A 21,880-nucleotide genomic window follows, 5' to 3' on the forward strand; every position below is an offset into this window, starting at 1 on the left:
TTGTGGATTTTTCCAAATTTTATTTACGTTTTTAATATAATTTCTTAAATTCTAAGAAATCAGAATTCATCACGAATTGTCAAATTCTTGCAAATATCAGACCCTTTCAGAAACAATTTAAATAAGATTTCTCACGTCACAGACGGAATCAGGAATATGGTCCAAGCATTAAAATTAAAGCCATTTTTACATTTCTTTTTACATTTTTTGCATTTTTTGTGTAAAAATCTGAAATAAATTTGGTTCAGACCAGAATTTCTGATAGATTGACACTAATTTGCTCCAAATCTGAGAGCATACGCTGAGAAACCTCCATTATCATTGGGGTCTAAAAGTAGGTGCAACCAAGATAATTAATTTTATTCAGAATTTGTCCGTAAATTGTAAGCAAAATGTAAAACTGTTATTTTACACGAGTTTTTGCAACCCATGTTAAAATTGAAACGATGCAACGCCAATACAATTTATTTTGCAAAAAATTAATTAATTCGCATGAATATGTAGGTGTACATATCCTTGTTATCGAACAATTTTCATGCATCTTAAACATATTTCATGAAATATATTTAAAATCCTCAAATTCAAATTCATAGCCTGTAGATAAGTATGTAAACTTCAATTCTCAACTGATGTCATAAAATTTACATGCATAATTAATTACGCGTCTCAAAAAAATGCTACTTAATTAATTAAAATTCCCAAATACTTGTTGTGTCTGCAATAGGTCCAACTGGTGACCTGCGCAGCTGGATGTCTACCCCTATGGGTAGGAATCCTCCTCACATAATACAAATACTTGTTGATCTCTTCTATTCATTTACCACTCATGACTGACACACTCTTAGAAAACTGGTATTAAATCATTACCGACCAGAGTACATGTGTGACTCTACCGGCGCTGGTATTAACGGAAATTGGTTGAGTGTTTTTATTAAAGGAGTCAGCACAAGTGCTGCATGGTTTTCAGTTCTGGACTCCAGAAGACAAATGATTTCGAATATAAATTTGTAAAATAAGTAAGTAAAATATCAGTATAGCTAACTACAACTAGGATAAAACTATGAATCATGGATATAACGTAATGAGTTAATTAGCGCACATTGATAATGAACTCGTTCACATTGTCGAAAAATTTTGAATAAGGAATTTTGCCAGTCTTTCGGTAGGACATTCCATGGTTTATACGTACGGTAAACAATGAAGCGTTTCATGGATTGCGTACAATTGGGTTCATTCTATCCGGTAGAGTTACATATGTACTCCGTGTTGGTAATAATTCCTTACCGAATTGGTTATAGTTTAATTCTGAGTGGTATAGATTTCATTACCACGCCGTAACAATCGATATTACCGATGCCGGTAGAGTCATTTATGTACTCCGTCGGGTAATGATTCGTACTAATTCAATACCAGTTGCCTAAGAGTAGGCATGGTTAAAGTTAGTGATTTCTCTGATCGGCAAAGGGACCACCTCTTCTAATTTGCCGTTCAGTAATTTTGTGGTTATGAATGATTTACCACTCAGGAGCAATTTGCTACCAATCTGGTAGGAAATTATTACCAAATCAATACCAGAACGGAGTATTTATGTGACTCTAACAGATTTTTAAGAGTGCATTCTTCTTAAAGTTTGCTTCACACGCTAGTTTGTGCACTGGTTTTTCTCAAAATCTGAAAATATACCCGGAGAGACCTCAATTTTTAGTGGGATTTAAAACTGGGTGCAACCAAGTTAACTAATATTACTCGAAATTTATCCTTAAAGAAAAATGCAAAAGATGCAATGTCGTCGTTTTATACGAGTTTTTGCAGTCAGTTTCGATATTGAAATGATGCAACGCCAATAGTAAACTTTTTGCAAAAAAATAATTTATTTCCATGAATATGTAGGTACATGTCTTTGTTATCGATGAATTTTCATGCATCGTAAATATTTCATGAAAACGTTCAGATATTCAAATTCAAATATTATAAACAGATTTATATAGTTGAAGATAAGTACTTATGCAAACTTGAGTTCTTAACTGATCCCATACAATTTGCATGCGTAATTAATTACGCATCTCAAAAATGCTACTTAACTAATTAAAATATCTAAATCCTGGTTGATCTCTTTTATTCATTCCCCACTCGTGATTGACATTCTTCTCGCATGCAATTTGGTTCAGACCAGAATTGCGTAACAAACCCAAAGTCAGCCGATCTACGAATATGGTAAGTCACCACAGAATCGAAGCTTATTTGCGGTTTGAAGTGCAGCTCACTCACAAAGAATGGAGGTCTCCCAGCGTATGCGATCCGACTTTGAGCAAATTCGTGCCCATCGTTCGCAAATTTAAGTAGTGTAAAATTTGCGAAAGGCACGATCTCCAAATTGGCACGTTTGGCAGAAATACCTGCATCCAAAGGGGAGAAAATGCATCTTAAAGTCGACAAATTTTACCCTCTCCAAATTTACTGCGCGTTTTTTCTTCTTCGGATGCAAATATGTATCTCTGCCAAACGTGCCCATTAGGAGATCGCGTCTTTTGCAAATTTCATACTAGTTAAATTTACAATAGACTCACACCAATTTGCCCAAAATTGGATCGCATACGCTGGTCCACCTCCATTCCTCGCGAGTAAAATAGCGACTAATTTACCTACGCGCACAGTCAAACGGTTTAAATTAAGATGCATAACGCTAAATGAAATGCATGATTGATTTCCTCCACCAATTTCATACGCATGCAAAAAGCAAAATTAGATCGTGATTCATTGTTTCTCGTCGTTGCACTCTTTCGAATCTCAGATCGATCTCGAGGATTGGCTCGTATCGTGGAAATGATCAGCGTCGTAAAATATTTGGGCATTGTTCTTTCCTCGCGTATTTAGCTAACCTCTCACTTTCCGTATTTATACGCTCACACGCCTCATTCTTGAAATCTGGTGCATACGCGAAACGTGGGTTTACCTCCACGTGGGTGACTTTGGTCAAGTTTTAGCCGCAAATTATTCATTACGCAACTTTTTTTCCTTTGCAATGTCCAAAATTTGAAAGGGTTGAGTAGCTAGCACATTGTTTTGCTTGCATGAACAGTGGCCGCGGAAGGTTGAGAGGACAGGGGGACAATGTCCTCACAGTCGTTCGATGTCCGCTTCATTTTATAAAGCCGGCCTTCCCCTATTATACAATGTTATCTTCCCCACAGCTTCCGAGCCCATTGGGTTTTAGTCATAATTAGCAAGAGAGCGACTGATAATCAATCAATCAATTAATTTCAAGTCGAGACGAAAAAAATTTGAACCAATTTATGCAAAATGAAGTAATCCACGGTTTTTATTATGGTAAAAGTATGATTGATAGTGTCATAGCGTGGGGTGACCTCTGCGTGTCACGTGGTCGTCACGTGTCGTCATTATTATCGTCAACTGCTGCTCCTCTAATAATCAATTAATGTATATCACTGCATGGTCAACAATAAAATTAATGGACGACGACAGTGCTACAATTTATTTCTTGGCATCAAATATCGCTGCCACGCTAACAGAAATTACTGCGCCCAAGAGAAAAGTCAAAAACTGTGTCAAGTTCACAATTTTAATCGACCGTCAACCCACTAAACTTGACCTTAACCAATGTGCAACAATTTTTATTCGTAATTTATGAAGCTCGTTATGCCAACACAAATATTTCTGGGAATGATTTATGCAGTCCTTAATAACTTGATAAGCTCCTTTATAACCTAGAAATTACCAAAATCGTCAAAGTTAGCACATTTTAATCATTTCTCGCCTCTGGGAATTTATTTTAAAATTCAGGACGATAAATTTGTAGTGCGGAAGTCGGTGCTAATTTTGTGAAAATATGACTCCAGATTTCGACATTTTTGAAGGAGGAGATCTCAAGGTTAGGAAACCGGAACTCTGCCGGAAACCGGAAACAGGAAATTTGCCGTCTTGTTCCACGCCGGGTGAGGATTTATACAAAATAAAATATTATTACACGAGCTAATAGGTCAGACTGATGCGAATGAAATTATAAATGGCTATCCATGGTTGCTTAAAAATATTTTGTGCTCTGCATTTCAGGGTTGATGATCATTAATTAACTTACAAAATTAGGTCCATAATTTCAAAAGTGTATAAAGGCAATGGACACTGCAATTCAGAAAACTTTCTTACCCATGTGGGTGATAAGCACACTTTTAAAAATCTGCTAGATTGACATTTGTACCCCTCCCTGGCATTGATTTTGAGAAATTTCATTAAGAAATCATTAAGAAATTTCGACCGGATTGGTAGTAGTTTTTTTCTGAGTGGTAAATTTTTCATTGCCACAACGGGAAAACATGGAGAAAACAGAGATGAAGATAACATTTCGCAGATTGCGGTGAATTACATTTTCATTGAGGCCAGTAGTATTAGTATATGAGACCTATAATCTCGCACCAAATAGGGGGTCGATCAAAGATGACGTGATGATAAAAGAGGACGAGCCCATTGATGACCACGTGACCTATATAAGAAAAGAGTATAGTGCCTCGACAAATGGATTGCAAATGAAACGAAGCAATAAGAATATACTTTCTCCGAATAAGAATAGCAACAAGAATTTGAAGCGAGCCCCACTAGCTCTCAACAGGAAGGATTTGTAAGTGCTTAAAAAAATTGGTGCCAACCAATAGAAATATTATGAATGATTTACAAATATTTGCCACCCCCACCACAGGGGTAGGTTAATAATAGTAGTACTCGGGTAAATTCGGACACGCTTGGCTGACTTAGGCTAAATGTAACCTGCACACTGGAGATTTTTGTGTTGCAAATTACTATTGAAGCTTACCCAAAATTTGAATAATTCCTTTATCACCTATCCAATGAAGGATCCTTTTCGACATACTGGACGACACAAAATGCCAGTTGAGGGTGGTACACCGAGAGACAATTCATTTTGTGCAATGGTAGCAGCACGTCAAAAAGAGAAGCAAGGTGCTCCTCTCTCAACGGTAGAGCTAATCAGTTGATGATGCTGTAAAATTAAAAATTAATTTGCGAAAATGAAACTTAATACTATACTGATAATACTAACCAGCCTTGTATTACTTACATTTCTGCGATGTGACGTTCAGTTTCGTAAATGAAGTGATGGAAGATGTTATAAACCTGCTGTCTGAAATGGATTTCTGTTAGTAATTTTTCTCGCAGCTTAATTTATTTGGTACAAAATAAATAAAATTGCATCAGTACCGGATGTATCTTCGGATATTAAGGAATTGTCCATAAATCTTGTGATGAATTAATATGACAGATTCTCGTTCTCTTGAATCTTCAGCGTTATATAAATTCAGTAACTACACATAAATAACCAGATAGATACACATGTACATAAGGTAGCGGATGAATTTTAAACCAACCAAACCGTATGAAATTTAATTTTTTGAAAGTACTTGGCTGTGACACAAACTCCTTATCTATATATTTCTCGGCTATACTAGGTTGAAAGTTAGGGGAGTCCAGAAACCTAGAACAATAAGTGATATTTAATACCATTACAAATATTATTGAGCATAATTCTAACGGAATGGAAACCTAAATACTTCAAAAAGAAATCATAGACGGGTTGCAATTGCGGCCAAGCTGCTTCAAACTGAAAAGAAAACTTGAAAATTAAAGCCATTACCGTAATCATAAATTTACGTCATGAGCATCAATGTAATTATACCGTTGTTTCATCCTTTTCCGGTTCAAAATCTGTCCCGTTTGGACTTGACGATGAGAACAAAAACACGTTAGCGGCAAACTATTGCAAAAATTGTAAAACTCGTTAAAACGCAACATAATAATTGAACGGCTTACTTTTGACCCAATTTTTTACAGAGCGATTGGTATAGAAAAGTATTATGCAAAATTATCTATGCACATACATACCGTCTCTACAGAATAAAACGCAAAAAAATTTTCTGCACTATTATGCAAAAATTATATATTAAGAATACAATATGCACCGAGTGCTTGTCGATTACTGCAGAATTCGAAACAGTGATTTCTCCTCTAATTAGTGCAATATTACATACGTCAATAAATTCTGAGATAGATATTTACCATGCTGACTGCTTCTGGATAAATAAATTCTGTGATGACGCCTTCCTGGGTTGTAATGTATTCCACCATTTCTTGGAGTGCGCATCCCTTAACTTCTTTACATTTGAGGTCGGAATTCGGGTCAGTCACAAAATCAAACAGGACACAATCCTGGCGAAGTTTTTGTACAAAAAGCACCTCCCTTTCCGACTTCGCCGCATCTAAACCGCAATATAAAAACAGTTATTTAATATTAATGATACTGCTACATAAATTGCATGCACAAATAGTTGGTGGTACTGCTTAGAGAATGACTTTAGGAATGCAAATGCGTAATATTTACCTTTAAGCAGGGGAAGGGCTTCGAGTTCCTTGTTCTTTGACGGGGATGAGCTTTCCCCTTCATCTCGGTCATCTTCCTTCATGAACGGGGGCTCTGAGTGCATGTCCATCTTGTCAACTCTTTAAAACTTATACCCCCCACAATAAATAATTATTATTCGATAGGACTTGATCTTTTACGTTTAGGACGCTTATTTAGGGTGACAAGTCCAAGTCTCTTTCTTCTGCCGGCAGGGACTCCAGTGACTGCAAATTCCAGAATTTGTTACGCACCAGGATTCTTCAATCACTAACGGCTACGCTGGTGTTTCTATAGATTTGGACGCCACGAGAAATACCGTAGGATTTGCAAATTACAGTTATTTACAAAAATCTTGTAAGGGGACGAATGGTGATCTAGGACGCCTATCCGGATCAAGTAAAGATTTTCCCAACCCACCAACATCGGGGTTTTCCTCTACTCCCCAAGCCAACGAAGTGTATTTCAAAGTTATCAATGTTTATGTTAATAAAATTTATATAATATTTTCAAGAATATTAAAAGAATATTCTTTAAATCATGTTCACATCATCATCTTCAGTTGCTGAAATCCTTTTGCAGTGTAATACCACCACTCATTAACATACAAATCTAAGACTTCTAACTTCCAAACCTAACGCAGTTAAGTAGTTACAAAACTTGACGTGAAATCCCTCAATAATAAGCAATTATTTGACCTTTTGGAAAAAAGCAAATATAGAAAATTTACTGTTGGAGCAGATGAGGTCGAGTTTTTCCTGTCGGTCATTGACCCCGAAACCACAAAATCTCTCGCAGTCACAACATCGTCTTGCTGTTTCTCAAATTATTTTCAGAAGCGTTTACATTTTCCCAATTTTTTATTTCGTTGTCTCAAAAATTTGAGTGATATTTATAAATTACAAAATGTGTCACTGCGGTCATTTGCTATTCATCCCTGGTATCGACTTCCGTCGCTTTTACCAAATCCGGTCATCTACTTTGATCGGGTTGTGCAGCTAATGGGACTGGTGGCAGGGGAAGGGCTTCAAGTTCCTTATTCTTCGACGGGGATGAGCTTTGCTATAAAAGAGATGTAACATATTAAATATTATTTGTTTATATTGTTATTATTTATTATTATTATATTATTATTATTATCATTAATATTTTCATGATATATATATATATTTGTATATATGCATACATATATATATATGTACATATATATACATCTATATGTATATGTATATGTATGTCATGTGGTCTATATACACATGTCACATGGTATTCATGTCCTCATCCTTTTATCACACGCTACCTGTGATTGACGCTTTTTGCACATTTGTGCGACGTCCTCTGTGCACGACCCCGTTTTTGCTGAGAGATCATGGGTCTCATATACTACTAAATTGTCTAACTTTATGTTCAGTAAAAATGTAACACTGCGGATAAAAGGTAAGATTTTCTGGTATAGAGTTGCAGCTCGTCATTCTTTATGAAAATCAATTAATCCAGCAAAAACTTATGTGCACACAAATAAAATATGCTCCTTACAAAGTCGAAAATATGTAATAAATATTTTTTCTAAACCAAAAAGTATTAATTAAAATACATAATTACGCCAAAAATGTGTCAAAATCTATTATAGAAATTAGTCTCATAAAAATATTCTGATGTACATTTCAGGTCTATGTGGCTAGAATTGACAATAATTAATTTTGGGACGAGGAGAAAAATGGGAAGTAAAAATAAAAGTGTAGTAAAGTAAATGCATTTTCGGATTGAAGTAGTGAAGTTTCAATTGTTTTACTGATTTTCTAACAACGGTGGTCTTCCAACGTATTCACCGATTTTGAGCAAATTAGTGTCAATCGATCAGAAATTTGATTAGTATGAAATTTGCGACAGACACGATCTCCCAATGGATACGTTTGCCCGAGATATTTGCATCCGAAGAAGAGAAATGGTGTCCTATATAAAGTCAATAAATTTTACCCCTTTCCAATTTTCTACACGTTTTCTCCTCTTGGGATGCAAAAATCTCGAGCAAACGTGCCCATTGGGAGATCTTGTCCTTTGCAAATTTCATACTAATCAAATTTAGGAAACTTTCATTCCTCGTGAGTAAAATAGCGACTAATTTACCCTTGCGCACTATCAAACGGTTTAAATTAAGATGCGGAATGCTAAATGAAATGCATGATTGATTTCCTCCATCTATATATACCGGTAAATACCAGTATATACCACTTGGTAAAAACCACTTTAAACACTGGTTTGAGCAGATTTTTAATTAGTTAATGAGCAACCCTGTTCTGAAAATATTTATGTAAGGGTCTAAAGGATATCTCGTTGATGCGTCACAGAATGACTTCATAGAATTGTAAAGTAAATTCCCAGCACTGAGGAGGGGAGCTTGCGAAGTTGATAATAACAGATCTTGATGCCCTTTGGATATGTGATCAAACTCAATTTTGCTGATGATCATTTCGCATACATAATTTGCGTTGTTGATTACTACAACAATGCTCGTTCAGAATTTTAAATTTTAAAAATACTAAAAATTTCGAAAAAAATGAGTTTGATATTGGATTGAAGAAAGCAACTATCTGGGAGTGTAATGGTGAAAGAAATTTCAAAATCCGAGTAAAATAGGATTTTTAGCGTGGATTTGAGTGAGTGAAAACTGGATGGAAAGCGTTTTTTGGGCAGTTTTTAGTGGGTGTGGCGGGCGTAAATGTGGCCATGGGGTCAAACCACTTCAGGGTTTTAGTACACTCATGGGACACTACCACATATCCAAAGGGCATCAAGATCTGTTATTATCAACCTCGCAAGATCTCCTCCTCAGAAATTAGTAAAAATGTGCTGTGCTTTTTAGAACTTCGACGTCACAGGCAATGAGTCACCGGGTCTACGTTAAAAACTCTACCACTCTTCACTATAAATAGTTTAATGCAAATTTCTAAAATGGCATAAATTTCATAGGGTTTACGGACACATTATAATATAACATTTCACGGGGTTTATGATAAATGTAACTTTTGATATGTTAATGCAGAGCTAATTTTTGATGCTACAAAACCTTGAATTGCACATATTTATGTGGTTATTATTAATGCGTAATGCGTAAGCAAGTATGTAGATAAATGCATATGTACACATACCTGTTCACTTCGTTCATTTGAGGGATTATGATGGTGAATGAAAATGAATTTCCCGTGATTTGAGTGAAAATTAGTGAAGGATTCCGTCATTTCAGATGAATGACTGTGAATGAAAGATTTCTCACTAATTTCATTTTTCATCCTATGCTTAATACATGGAGTGAAGTAAGAAATGAAGTCAGATGAAGTGAAGTGAAGTGAAGTGAATTTGAGCGAAAATGACGGAATGTGAATGAAATCTTCAGTGAGAAATTTGGATGACGACTTTTGAATGACAATTTTTGAATAGGTACATCTATAATTGTGATGTGAGGAGAAAGGGCATAGGATAATTGATAATTAGAAGGGAAATATTTCCTCTAATTAATTGGTAATTAATGATTAAACTCAGGTTGTTAATTAATTAGCTAATCCATTTGAACATTGGCCAGTAATTGGTGATTTTCAACTTAATTATTAATTAAAATTAGCTCCGGTAGTAGGTTAATTAGTAATTAATAATTAGTTTAAACACTCTATTTAATTAGATAATTAATTAGATTCAACACTAATTAAATAGAAAGCCTTGGCTGTAAGAAAATGAGACAAATTTTGAGCTAATTTGAGACACATTTTTCCACCCGCAAGTATCAAATGTAAGCCAGCGTGCGTTGTCTTCTTCCATCTTCGTTGGCGAGTTGTGTTTACAGTTTTCAAATTTCAACAAAAAATTAAGTAAAAAGTTTTTATTTGCTTAACAATAAATTAATTGCTCGATAATGGCACATTTCGATGGTCAACTGCTAATGAGGACGATAAAAGGCGTGCCGTGCTGTACCTGGTGTAGATTTGGCGAGTTACCAAGTTTTATTCGACAAATCGGAGGGAAGTCGTGGAAGCCGTTCGCAATTCTGCCAAATATTGAAGGTCAAAAGGTACATATGTTTTAAATACTTAAGTATGTTAATACAAACATTGTTATCAATAATGAAAGGATGGAAGACTGTCATAAAATATGTTTAATTTCATCTGAAATCTAAAATATGATAATTTGAGTTGGTATTATTTTTCTGCAGTTTACGATTGGAGAGACTTTCACAAGTCGGGAAGAAGATGGCGAATTTCTTCTCTGGAAACGTCCCATGAAGGGAAAACTGAAGATTACGACGGGCGGAAACTTGCCAGTTTGTGAGATCATTTGCGCAGAAAATAAGTACTGGGTGTCACCATTGTTATCAGGGGTAAGAGAGAAATGAAGGTTATTTTGTGGAAATTGTTTAAATAATTTCGTCTTTCTCAGAGGGAGGTCGTTTCAGTGAACGATATCGAAATTAAGGGGAGGACAGAGCTGAAATTTGGGGATTATTTATCCTTGGGGGTTGAAGCGACTCGGGCAGAAGTGGAAAATTGGAAACGGAGATTCCGGTTTCCTGATAACGATGACGAGATGCCTGGCTGGGCTAAATTGGAATTGGATGCATTCCAGAGTACTCATCGTCTTGTCTTATTGTTCCAAGTATATTATTATTATTATTACGTTACGGTTCAATAATAATTTTTTTGTTGCCGGGTTTGTAATTTTTGCACTATTTTTGTATTAGCGGAGAGAATACGACTTTGATCCGTTCTGGAGGAGAGTGCTTGAGCATAGGAGGCAGAAGGAAAAAATGAGCGAGAAAGGAACCGATGCTGACATGACTTTAGAACGTGTCGAGGAGAAGAAAGAAGCAGGCTTCGTTCCATATTTGGACGACTTGGTAAATTATAGTTAACTGGTCACTAATGAATCTTGGTCAATGTAATGAATAATGATTTTATAATTCGTCAGGTGGTGTCTCGCATTTTGTCATATCTACCATTCAATGACGTGAAAAATGTGCGTTTCCTCTCAAAAGTTTGGAACCAAGAAGCTCTCCGCCTCATCGAGAAGAAGGGCATCGTAAACTTTGACTTTTCCCTCGGTCACAAGAAATTGGACGATTCCACAAAGCTGTTCCGCTACAATTACGAAATGCAGGACAACCCAATCCCCCACTGGCGAATTATCATTCCTTGTATCGGCTCGAATGAAGAGATCCGTCCCGCTCAGGGGGAAAAAGTTATCGCAGATTTCCACAAATTTCTCGGATTGAAAAAGCACAACGTCACATCGTTAGATTTTTCAGGAACGATTGCATCAAAATCAGATTACGATGAACAAATCAGAATTTTGGAAATGTGCCCAACCCAAACTATTCAAAGTTTCGAGTTAGGCTGGACTTGGGTTCAGAATGAAGCATCTGGACGAGTGGATACATTTCCGAAGAGTATTCAGTTCACCAACTTGAAAACGTTCGTCCTCTCGATGGACGTCGGGCACTCCAGTGGACGCAGTTCTGGACTGTTCTTCCCTGACCCCATGGTTGAGCCAATTCCTTTCTGCTGTCAAGGATGTACGCGTGCTCGTTCTTAAGTGCAATTTCTTCGCACTTTTGGAGATATTTTATGACCAAGCTGAACCATTCGAGAACTTGGAAGAGATTACCATTCAGCGAAATATTACTCCGAAAGGGCTCGAGTTTCTGAACAAATTGGAGAAACCCTTAGAAAAAATGAATATTGGGAAATTTGAAGACTGGAAAGAGCCAGAATACCTCGAATTTGAACGACTCCTTCGTAATCATGCACAGACTTTGACCTCTTTGAAGATTAGGATTGGAAATTGTGTTGAGAGCAACACGATTCTTAACCTACCAGTTTTTCCTGCGCTCAAAAAACTCCACGTGGCCAAGGAACCTTGGGACGCTCAAGACAAAACGTTTCCAATTAAGGTGACTTTTGATGGGGTTAATGACGTCTCATATGTCAAGCATTTTCCTTCCCTTGTATTCTTAAAGTTGGGAGAGGACGATCGACGTTTTCGTGTGAGATTTAATGACAACGAAGATGATGATATCTGCCATGCATTTTTGCCCCTCGGAGGACATGGAGAAGATGGCGATGCAGGATTTCAAGTATGCAAAACTTTGCGGCGTCTGGACCTCCCGACTGAAGCAACTTTGGCATCAGGCTCGCTTGTTGCAAGAGCAGGCGAAATTGCAAGAATGTTCCCAAATGTTCACAACCCGTGGATCGACAAGGCTCGAGAATCATCGGAAACCCCGACGGAGCAAGTTTCTTCAAATTAAATTAACGGAAATTGATGGACTGCTTTTTTATGGACAAGGATTTTTGGAAATGGAAGGAGTCGACTCGACACATGATTCTTTTTTTATAATTATTTATTTATTGTATGATTTGCATATTTCAAATTGTCAATAATCTTTTTTACAAATTTTTCATCAATTACGGAGAAAGAATTGATTTTGTTACAATTTTTTCGTATCTTTTTGACTCAATGGTCCAGATTTTATATGTATAAATGTAATACTTTATAAAAAGTAGTGAATTTCTAAACTTATGTATTCCTTCTTGACATGCTTTGTCTTGTTGTGTTTGGAAATTAAATTGTTGATTTACAAATTTTTTATTAATTCTAGTTTTGACCAATTATACAAATTTCGTTATAGTTTCATACATCACAAAGAATTATTAAACAATTATTAAACGGACTTGCAATCATTGCAAAATTTCTGGTCTCTTTATAAACATGGGACTATGGAGATACATGCATCGCAAATTTCATACTAATCAAATTTATTATCGATTGATGCTCGTTTGTCCAAAATCCTAGAGCATACGCTGGGAGACTTCCATTCCTCGTGAGTAAAATAGCGCCTAATTTACCCTTGCGTACTGTCAAACGATTTAAATTAAGATGCACAACGCTAAATGAAATGCATGATTGATTTCCTCCACCAATTTCATACGCATGCAAAAAGCAAAATTAGATCGTGATTCATTGTTTCTCGTCGTTGCACTTTTTCGAATCTCAGATCGATCTCGAGGATTGGCTCGTATCGTGGAAATGATCGCGTTATCAGCGTCGTAAAATATTTGGGCATTGTTATTTCCTCGCGTATTTAGCTAACCTCTCACTTTCCGTAGTGCACACCAGTGACCGCGGAAGCTTGAGGGGCCGGAGGGACATTGTCCCCACGGTTGGTCGGTGTCCTCAGGTTATACAAACCCGTCCCTCCCCTGTCCTACAATGGAATGATGTCCCTACGGCATTGTTAAAATGTGGTGCATACGCGAAACGTGGGCTTACACGTGGGAGACTTTGGTCAAGTTTTAACCGCAAATTATAACACAATTTTTTCTCGTTGCAATGTTCAAAATTTGAAAGAATTTGCACATTGTTTTCAGCAGTGGCTGCGGAAGCTTGAGGGGACAATGTCCCTACGGTTGTTTGATGTCCCTATTTATCATATTCCCACCTTATATTAACCATTCTTCCCTTAACCTACATGTTAACGTCCCCAGACGGCTTCCGTGACCACTGGGTTTGAGTAATAATTAGCAAGAGAGACACCGATAACCAATCAATTAATTAATTTCAAGTCACAAGCAAAAAACGTAGAACCAATTTACGCAAAATGAAGTAATCCACGGTTTTTATTCTGGTAATAGTATGATTGATGGTGTCATGGCGTGGGGTGACCTTTGCGTGTCACGTGGTCGTCATTATTGTCGTCAACTGCTGCTCCTCTAATAATCAGTTTAAACATATCACTGCATGGTCAACAATAAAATTAATGGACGACGACAGTGCTACGTCCTATTCCTTGGCACCAAATATCGCTGCCACGCTAACAGAAATCACTGCGCCCAAGTCAAAAATGGTGTCAAGTTCACAATTCCAATCGACCATCGTCAACCCACTAAACTTGACTTTAAGAAATGTGCAACAGTTTTTATTCGTAATTTATGAATCTTAACGTCACTGCACAAAATATTTCGGAGGAGGACATGCGTGCCTTAATATGTAAATTAATAAGCTGCTTCCTTGAATGTAGGACTGGATGAGGAATCACCAAAATCGCTACATTCTTACATAATCAATTCTCTGCATTGGGAATTTATTTTGAAATTCTGGACCCCATCGTAATAAAGTTTTGCATAATATAACACCTAAAATTTGCACATCTGAAAAAAATAAACAATTTTTCATGCAAATTTAATGGAAATACTGGAATGAATTTAACACATCCGTTAAAAAATCAAGTAAGAAAATTGGAGACGATCAGAAACCGATCTTTCACGCAGGATTCATTCATTCCTTGCATTACTCATATTAATTGTGTTAACCATCGTGCTTAACTTGTGCAGAAATTGGCTTAATTATAAGTGTCCCATCAGTAAAATTAATGTCCAATTGATATTTTTATCCCAATTAATTTCGTCTCACAATTTTATTCTCTAAATTTCCGTCTCAAAAACTTTATTTTGGCGACACGAAATTTGATAATCAAATAACAATGTCGTGGTCGTGGTCCATGTCCAGATGGGATTAAGTGTTTAATTTAACTGATCAATTAATTAGTTAAATAATCCGAGAGAGAAAAAGTTCTTCGCAAAGTAAGCAAGATTCAGGGCTGATTCGTCGAGAGTGATTTTGGCCACGGAACGAGTGAGCAGGGAAAAATGTGAGAATCAGTGACGCGTATGAATGGATTGGGTTTGAGACGGGGATTTTTGAGATGGGAATTTTGAGACGGGGAATTTGAGATTTTGAGAATTTGAGACGAAAATGAGATAACAACATCGTGTTGGGGAACAATAAGGCCAGAAGGACCCCTCTCCGATCGGGGAATGTGATACGTCAAAATGTCGGGTTTTTCATGCTGATCAAGAATATATAAATTTTTTGACCGGCAAATGTATATTAAGGTCACAAAAAAAGGTCAAAGGTCAAAATTTTTTATTGCATTTTTGGACGTTTCAGGGCATTCTAAAACTTTGTCTCACTTTTCCCCATGGTGCGAATTTTTTTGGGGTGACATGAGATTTCTAGTGTCTAGCTAGGATTGCTAGCTAGGACTGCTAGCTAGGACTGCTAGCTAGGATTGCTAGCTAGGACTGCTAGCTAGGATTGCTAGCTAGGACTGCTAGCTAGGACTGCTAGCTAGGACTGCTAGCTAGGATTGCTAGGTAGAACTGCTAGCTAGGACTTCTAGCTAGGTTTGCTAGCTAGGACTGCTAGCTAGGACTGCTAGCTAGGATTGCTAGCTGGAATAGCAACGCTTTCCGCGTACCTAGTATATCTAACCTAACCTGCTCGCTTCGCTCGCTTAAAAACGAACAATACCCCAATATTGGGCAAAATTACGATAATCAATGATCCACTTAGCCCCAAATCTCATAGTGCCCCAAAAATTTTACACTTTGCAGAAAAATGATAGACATTCGACATTCGACAACAAAAACTAGAAATCTCATGTCACCCCAAAAAAAATTCGCACCATGGGGAAAAGTGAGACAAAGTTTTAGAATGCCCTGAAACGTCCAAAAATGCAATAAAAAATTTTGACCTTTGACCTTTTTTTGTGACCTTAATATACATTTGCCGGTCAAAAAATTTATATATTCTTGATCAGCATGAAAAACCCGAAATTTTGACGTATCACATTCCCCGATCGGAGAGGGGTCCTTCTGCCCGTATTATACCCGTGTTGGTCCTCCTCCAAGCTTTTAATTAACTGAACAAATCATGAGTAAAAAGTGAATTGAATGCGCTTAAGACGGAAATTTTGGCAACTTTTTATCCCTGTTAAAATACTTTATTTAAGTACAAACAATCGCGAAAACAATGCATTTTACAGGAATAAAAAGTCAATTTCTTCACTAAACCCGTATTTGTATTTTAGACTGACTGCTGCCTTCTCGGTGTAGATTTTCGTATTTTTGTGGGTGTGACAACTCTGGAAATTCAAACCCTTGAAAAATGTGGTGTATTTTGACACATTAGATTCGCAATTAATGAAGTGTATTATGCAAATTAGAGTCCCATGTCCACCGAGGGTTCTATTTATTCGTAATTAATTGAGCTCGTTGTGCCTGCACAAAATATTTCTGAGGAGGATTTATGCGTGTAAAGACTTCATTTCTGTGGCGTCGCATGACGCCATGTTTGTTACCTTGTACTCCGTTTTCCGTCATTCCATAATAAATAAATCTTTGCAAAAGATTGATTTATTTATTGCGACGGTCAGATCAAGTGAACTAAATAAGTTGTCAAAATTTTAGCAGTTTTAATTATTAAACTCGACGACGACGACCTTGCCTAATAAATTTATCACTTTGTTACGCCAAAGTTTGCGACATTGTCATATTAAATTGATGCAAATAATTCCCGATGTTGGACATTGTTCTGATTTATTCAAGTATTTAAAACGTGAAATAATTGTGAGACCGAATAATCAGCGATTTCATGGTTTTGCTCACTTTTTCGAGAATTTGTAAGACTTTGACTCCACACTGGTTTTCTACACCGTTTTACATTAACTTTTGCATTAAATAGATTTGTTAATGAAATTAATTTGTAACATTTCGAAATTGACAAATGATTAACAAACAATTAATCATTTACATATCACTAATTAAGTAATAAGCATGTCTTAAACCTTTGTCAGACTTGGATTCCGTACGAATTTTTGAGACGATTTGCACATTACACTTCAGCATGAAACAGATCGAGCAACAGTTAATTTAATAAATTTGCCAATGTGGAAAATAAATTTGTAAACATTTCGAAATTCAAACGCATATAATTATTGTCATTAATTATGTAATTGTTACTAATTAATTATTACTCTCAAATTATACGGACTTCCACATGTTTTTCTCATCCCAGAGAAGCACGTGGTAATACTTGCATAGATTCGAAGAATGCATTATTTCTCCCATGCTTATCATCATATTTAACTTTTCGTCATAAATTAGTCATTAATTAGTAAATCGTCCTCATCTCTGGTGGAATTCGGTTATCAAAATTCGGGGTGGCGAGACAACTGGCGGAGTGCAGACAGCGGCGGCCGGATTGCTGAAAAATAAAATGCAATTTTTTGTCAGAATCGCCGTTTAATTCTAAAAACATTATATCTTGAAGTTCTCTACAAATATTTCTTATTTACTAATATTATCACGATCCAGCATAATTCTAGTCAAGGTAGAGTACTGTTAATTTTATATTAAATAGCTAGCCAGTCAAGAGACGAGTTAATTAATTATAAATTTCCAAATCTTTTGACCTCATTTGGACAAATTTTCATATTTGATATTCAAATAGGATTACACCATGAAGTGGACTAATCAAGGAGATTTGGTCTTCTCTGGAGATGATGAGGTGCTCCCCATCGACCCTCCGGTAATCGCCATATTTTCAAAAGAGGACCTTTCAGAAGAGGAAATTACTTCATCTTCTTCGTCGTCGTCGTCTTCGTGGTCACGTCGCACGACTTCTTCCTCGTCCCGACCGGCTTCTTATTGGTCTTCAAATCCCTCTTCCGTCGCTGTAGGGATCGAAGGGTAGGTTATCATCATGCATGGTCTCCTGGAAACTTATCAAGTTTCAATAAATTAGACCTCGCAAATACGAGATGGTTAATTTTACTTTACCTCGTCGTAATAATTATCTTTCGAAATGGTAGGAAAGAGGATGTGACGCCGACAGAGGAGGTGGTGACGTGGACGTCGGACGATTCTTCCCCCTCGGAGGGGACGATATCCTCGGTGGACTCGGCCGTATTCAACATGCCGTCTGCATCGCAGAATGGGAATGGTGGTGAGGAGGAGGAAGAAGAATATCGTGCCCCAGTGGTGGAGGAGTTTTCACTGGGTGGGTGTGGTTTTTTTTTTATTTTTGGCTGATTTTGTACCACTTTTTTGCAAAGAAAAATTATATTTTAATTATTTTTCTTCTGTTCCATAGATGAGAAGATGGAAAGAATCCAAAAGTGGATCAATATGCAACCTGATCGATTAAGATTTGCATTTTAAATGAGTAAAAATCATTTTTATAAAGATTATACAGGAATAAAAATAAACAGAAAGTTGAAAAACTGACGCGACAATGTTTCACGGCTTGTTGACCACTCATTCCTGATTAGCATCGTTCATTGCATGGATTCAAACATTTTACTTTCTGGTTACATACCCATTTTCCTTTCTTGCTCTTGTTTTTGGCTGATTTTGTACCAGTTTTATGGCCGATTTTTGTTTATAAAAGGGTCTATTTTGGTAGTTTTCTTGGTCCACAGAATACCTCATGGATCACATTTTGTGGATCATGTGAACAAATTGATCCATTTTTATAAAATGTACAATTTTCAATGTTTTTAATATGTTACGTGTGAATATAAATATTGAGAAAAACTCGACGCCACAATGTTTCACGCCTTGCTGACCACTCATTCCTGATCGGAATCGTTCATCGCATGGATTCCATTCTCAAGAATCAAAAACATTCTTTCTTTCTTGTTACGTAATTCATTTTCCTTTCTTCTTATCTACATTCAGCGTGGCGTTATTGTGTGTCTGGTCAGCTCAAGAACAACGTGCGGTGATAAAGAAGAGGTGATGATCACGTGGATGCAAATTCGAATCGCAGTTTTGCAAATCTCGTCACTTACTCGTCCATCCATCTCGTCGGTCGACCACAAGTCTTGGCTTCTTTATCTTTGCTCACTTATTTAATACTTGCGAAATAAGTATGTACTCAATTCTGCACATTTTTGCAGGAATAATAACCAAACAGAAGATGTTATTTGGTGAGCATGATTCAACTCATGCAGTTTTGCATGAAACCGACTTTGTTCGTATGTGTCAGTCACACATGACTGACTCGATTTCATTACACAATGCAAATAATTATGCAAATAATTGGCAATGGTATAGCATTTGGAACTGCACATTTCGCACTTTACATATTTACATTATACGTGTATGTACCACGTTTTCATTCATTATTTGTCTGCAAGTATGGAAAGTGGGTGGATATAAGGAGGTCAATATTTGACATGGGTAAAGTTTGAGATTAGCAGAAAAGGGAAAGTATTTTTCAAAAAGTTGGACAACAAATTCTTGCCGAATTTCAAAATTGAACAGAAAAGCGATCATGTTTATGACCAGTTGTGACCACAGTCAGTCACACACGACGCGACGTTCAAGCGTCGACCAGCTAGTAACGTGTCCCCCCTCCCCCCCAAAAAATCAAGGTTTATCCTGGTCAAATCGATCCGCTGTAATTGTGTTCACCTTCCATTTCACGTGGTGGTTTGGGTTAAATATTAAATTATATGGATCCAAGTTTATGTACAAATTGACACGAAATGCGACACGGTACTCGAGAAATTGAAGTCATTCTGATGAGGCGACCACCGTGTTGTGTTAATTCCCCATTAAAACTGATTCATAATCATCTTCATTACACAATTTACCCCTTCTTCTCTCCCCTCTGCAATTAAAGAGCGGATTAACGACGCATCGACGCAGCATCGCCTCCTTCATGTCACCTTTTGTTACGGCATTCATTAATAAACGAGGATAAACCAAGTGACAAGTGTGTCACCCCTTTGTGGGCGTCTTATCAATAAAAGTTTGGCTTGTTTGCAGATTACATGAGACGAAAACAGTGTTACTGAAACTCAACGAGATTCCCATGTTGCAAATTAATTTCGTTTTATTACGCATCTCATCACTTGAATTGCGAAACTATTTTCATGATTTTTTTTAACTAACATCATAATTTGATCTGGAGGAAAGATAAAGTGTAATTAAGTAATATACTGGTCACTACAAAATTAATGTATGACTCGTCACCACAAAAGTCGCTGAAATTGTTTACTGTTTATTGCTTAATCAGCACGCTTTTTATCATTTCCCGGATCTGAGAATTTATTTCGAAATTCTGAACGACGAATTTGTAAAGCAGGTCGTCGTTGCCAAATTATCTTAAAAAACATTGCATTCATTGCAAACATTCCAGATTTTGACACTTTCCGAAGGAGGAGATCTCAAAAGTTTAAGAAGGCTTCAGAATCTTAATTAAAATTATCTTAATTAATATTATCTTAATTAAAATTTACTTTAATTTAACTGTAAAATAAATTTACAAAGCCGATACTTAAATGATTACAAATGTGGATGATGAAAGATGACAATAAGCTGATCATTTTAAAATTAAGTACGTTAATTTAATAAGTATTCATCTCTATTTCTTCATCTATTAAACTTTTTTGTGTATTAAATACATATATTTTTCTAATGTAAATACCCTTTGCAAGCGTCCAGGCACAGATCGTAACAGGCATAAAAACTCCTGTCGTCGTTCTCCTGCAGTTAACAACAATTAAAAAATGAATTATTAATAAGATAATTGTCCTTATGCTAAGAAACTAATCAGCGTGTCACCAAATACAAAAAAAAACTTAATTAGCTGGCAACATTTACATAACGCAGGACTGGATTACTTATCAACAAAACCCTCAAAATTAAAACATTTCAAAACTCGGTGTGGGAATTTATTTTAAAATTCTGAACCACAAATTTGTACTCATTGTTGATTAATGGAATCACGTTGCGTTCTTTCAGCTAGTTTGGATGATTTTTTTGAAGCCTTCTTAACTTTGGGATGTCCTCCTTCAGAATCTGGAGGGCATATTTTCTTTCAATTGACAACAACAACTCGCTCGTACAATTTCATGGTTCAGAATTTTAAAATAAATTAGGGGAAAAATGTGCGGATTTTGACGATCAGTTATCCAGTCCTGCATTAATGGAATTAGGGAACTGTTACATGGAACGGGTCTTCAGCTTCCTTGCGCTTTCCTCCGAAGGGAACTACTATCCCGTCAAATTCACTCAGCAGATGAATCCTGACCTGGGTCCGATGCCCTAGAGTAGTACTCGAGTTCCAAAACGTCGTCTAATTCCAAACCAATCATGTAGTCGAACTTATCGAGGTCAGCATTTCTTATCTGAAACGAGATGAGTTGTTAACTGTGATCATAATTTTCTTAATTGTGCTTAAAACTTACCACCCTCGCTTTGTGCTCGTACTCCGCGAGGCCACTCTCTTTCAGAACCTTTCGAGCCCTTGGTTCCAGACTTTCTCCGGCATGAAGGTCAATCCTACCGCAAGAGTCGACAGTCCAGTCCGCCGCGACGCCACGGGCAGCGATAAGGCGACGGAAGACTGCCTCCGCCATTGGCGAGAAGCAAATATTCCCTGAAAAACGAGGGGATGTCTTTTATTAGAAATTTTATGGTAAATTTTTAGTTATCAGGCATAATTTATGATGTAAGGTTGAAAATTTTGAATCATGAATGGTTTAAAGAGAAGGAAAATATAATTGAACTTACGCAAATCCACGAAAAGTACGGATTTTGAAGTTGACGAAAAAAATGT

The 21,880-nt window shown here is 36.7% G+C and overlaps 3 protein-coding genes and 1 pseudogene across 4 annotated transcripts; 3 read left to right on the top strand and 1 right to left on the bottom strand.

Moving 5' to 3' along the window:
- Positions 1 to 4,848: 4,848 nt before the first annotated feature.
- Positions 4,849 to 6,515, bottom strand: LOC110861743 (annotated as a pseudogene).
- A 3,701-nt stretch (positions 6,516 to 10,216) lies between these two features.
- LOC110861843 lies at positions 10,217 to 12,237 on the top strand. 2 transcript variants are annotated; one of them, XM_035845010.1, is made up of 6 exons: positions 10,217 to 10,487; positions 10,629 to 10,793; positions 10,853 to 11,068; positions 11,154 to 11,309; positions 11,381 to 11,650; positions 11,718 to 11,845. In XM_035845010.1, the coding sequence occupies exons 1-6, from the start codon at positions 10,332 to 10,334 to the stop codon at positions 11,802 to 11,804; spliced, it is 1,050 nt and encodes a 349-aa protein (XP_035700903.1). In that variant the 5' UTR covers positions 10,217 to 10,331; the 3' UTR covers positions 11,805 to 11,845. The 2 variants fall into 2 exon arrangements, with proteins under 2 accessions (XP_035700903.1, XP_035700902.1); XM_035845009.1 differs by having other exon boundaries at positions 11,381 to 12,237.
- Positions 12,002 to 13,122, top strand: LOC118433261. The gene is made up of 2 exons (XM_035845011.1): positions 12,002 to 12,362; positions 12,429 to 13,122. The coding sequence occupies exons 1-2, from the start codon at positions 12,144 to 12,146 to the stop codon at positions 12,717 to 12,719; spliced, it is 510 nt and encodes a 169-aa protein (XP_035700904.1). The 5' UTR covers positions 12,002 to 12,143; the 3' UTR covers positions 12,720 to 13,122.
- Positions 13,123 to 17,490: 4,368 nt separating this feature from the next.
- Positions 17,491 to 18,537, top strand: LOC110861744. The gene is made up of 4 exons (XM_022110867.2): positions 17,491 to 17,641; positions 17,762 to 18,000; positions 18,123 to 18,310; positions 18,404 to 18,537. Exons 2-4 carry the CDS (start codon positions 17,771 to 17,773, stop codon positions 18,469 to 18,471), a joined length of 486 nt encoding a protein of 161 aa, XP_021966559.1. The 5' UTR covers positions 17,491 to 17,641; positions 17,762 to 17,770; the 3' UTR covers positions 18,472 to 18,537.
- The last annotated feature ends 3,343 nt before the right edge of the window (positions 18,538 to 21,880 follow it).

Source organism: Folsomia candida, unplaced genomic scaffold (genome assembly GCF_002217175.1).
Source record: "Folsomia candida strain VU population unplaced genomic scaffold, ASM221717v1 Fcan01_Sc045, whole genome shotgun sequence".
NCBI classification, from domain to species: Eukaryota; Metazoa; Arthropoda; class Collembola; order Entomobryomorpha; family Isotomidae; genus Folsomia; species Folsomia candida.